At 48.5% G+C, this 1,237-nt stretch overlaps 1 protein-coding gene across 1 annotated transcript in view; it reads left to right on the forward strand.

Moving 5' to 3' along the window:
* The first annotated feature begins 723 nt into the window (after positions 1–723).
* The window catches only part of Fkrp (fukutin related protein), a 1,174-nt gene continuing 660 nt past the window's right edge, over positions 724–1,237 (forward strand). The window contains exon 1 of the mRNA XM_029533883.1: positions 724–1,234. Coding sequence (XP_029389743.1) covers positions 833–1,234 — 402 coding nt within the window. The 5' untranslated portion in view covers positions 724–832. The remainder of the gene's footprint in view (positions 1,235–1,237) is intronic.

A 1,237-nucleotide genomic window follows, 5' to 3' on the forward strand; every position in this document is an offset into this window, starting at 1 on the left:
TCCTTGGGGTTACCTAAAATAAAACAATACTGAAAGAAGTCACGCAAAACTCTCAGGGACAAATTTGAAACACATCTCTGTTACAGGATGCCAAAGAACTTCCAGGAGACCAGTTTCCGTGAAACTTTTTGCCTCAGGACTGCAGCTAAGCTTTTGGACTTGTCACGCAGATTCCACTGGAGTGGGTGTGGCACATAACTTTACTATCTGGCCCTTAATTTGTGTTACTTAATCATCCTAAACAGTTTGTAATAGCAGCTATTAGAAGAACTGAGTCTAAGCCTTGTATTCTTAAATGAGTTGTATAAGCACAATGCCTATCTAAGAGTATTAATCTCAAATTTTGTATCAATATAGAAATGTATACCAATGAAAACCTTAAATCTGTATCAATATAAATTCTGTACCAATGTAAGAAATTATAACTTGAATTTGTATTAATAAAGATTTCACCAGGAGTGGTGGCACACGCCTTTAATTCCAGCACTCGAGAGGCAGAGGCAGGTGGATTTCTGAGTTTGAAGCCAGCCTGGTCTACAAAGTGAGTTTCAGGACAGCCAGGACTATACAGAGAAACCCTGTCTCAAAAAAACAAAAAAACAAAAGAGAGAGAGAGAGAGAAAGAGAGAGAGAGAGAGAGAGAGAGATTTCTATCAATGTAAGATTATGACTTCACAATGCTTTATTCAAGAATAAAATTAGTGATTGCTCCAAGATGGCGGCGGCGGCGGGGCAGATGACCCAAGGTGAAGCCACTCTTCTTGGTCACCCTCAGCCTGAAACCTAGGGAGGATGCCCTGGACGCCCCAGCTAGGGTCTGACATCAGGCCCCATGCGGCTCACCCACTGCTGGGCTGCCCTGGCAGCCGCCATCATCCTCAACCTCCTAGTCTTCTTCTATGTGTCATGGCTACAACACCAGCCCAGAAACTCCCGGGCCCGGGGTCCTCGCCGGACTTCTGCCATTGGCCCCCGAGTCANCGTCCTGATTCGGGAATTTGAGGCTTTTGACAACGCAGTGCCAGAGCTAGTGGATTCTTTTCTGCAGCAGGACCCAGCCCAGCCCGTGGTAGTGGCGGCCNACACACTCCCTTACCCACCCCTGGCCTTGCCTCGNATCCCTAACGTTCGCCTGGCTCTGCTCCAGCCAGCCCTGGACCGGCCAGCGGCGGCCTCGCGCCCGGAGACCTATGTAGCCACCGAGTTCGTGGCTCTAGTGCCTGATGGAGCGCGGGCC

Source organism: Mus pahari, chromosome 23 (assembly GCF_900095145.1).
Source record: "Mus pahari chromosome 23, PAHARI_EIJ_v1.1, whole genome shotgun sequence".
NCBI classification, from domain to species: domain Eukaryota; kingdom Metazoa; phylum Chordata; class Mammalia; order Rodentia; family Muridae; genus Mus; species Mus pahari.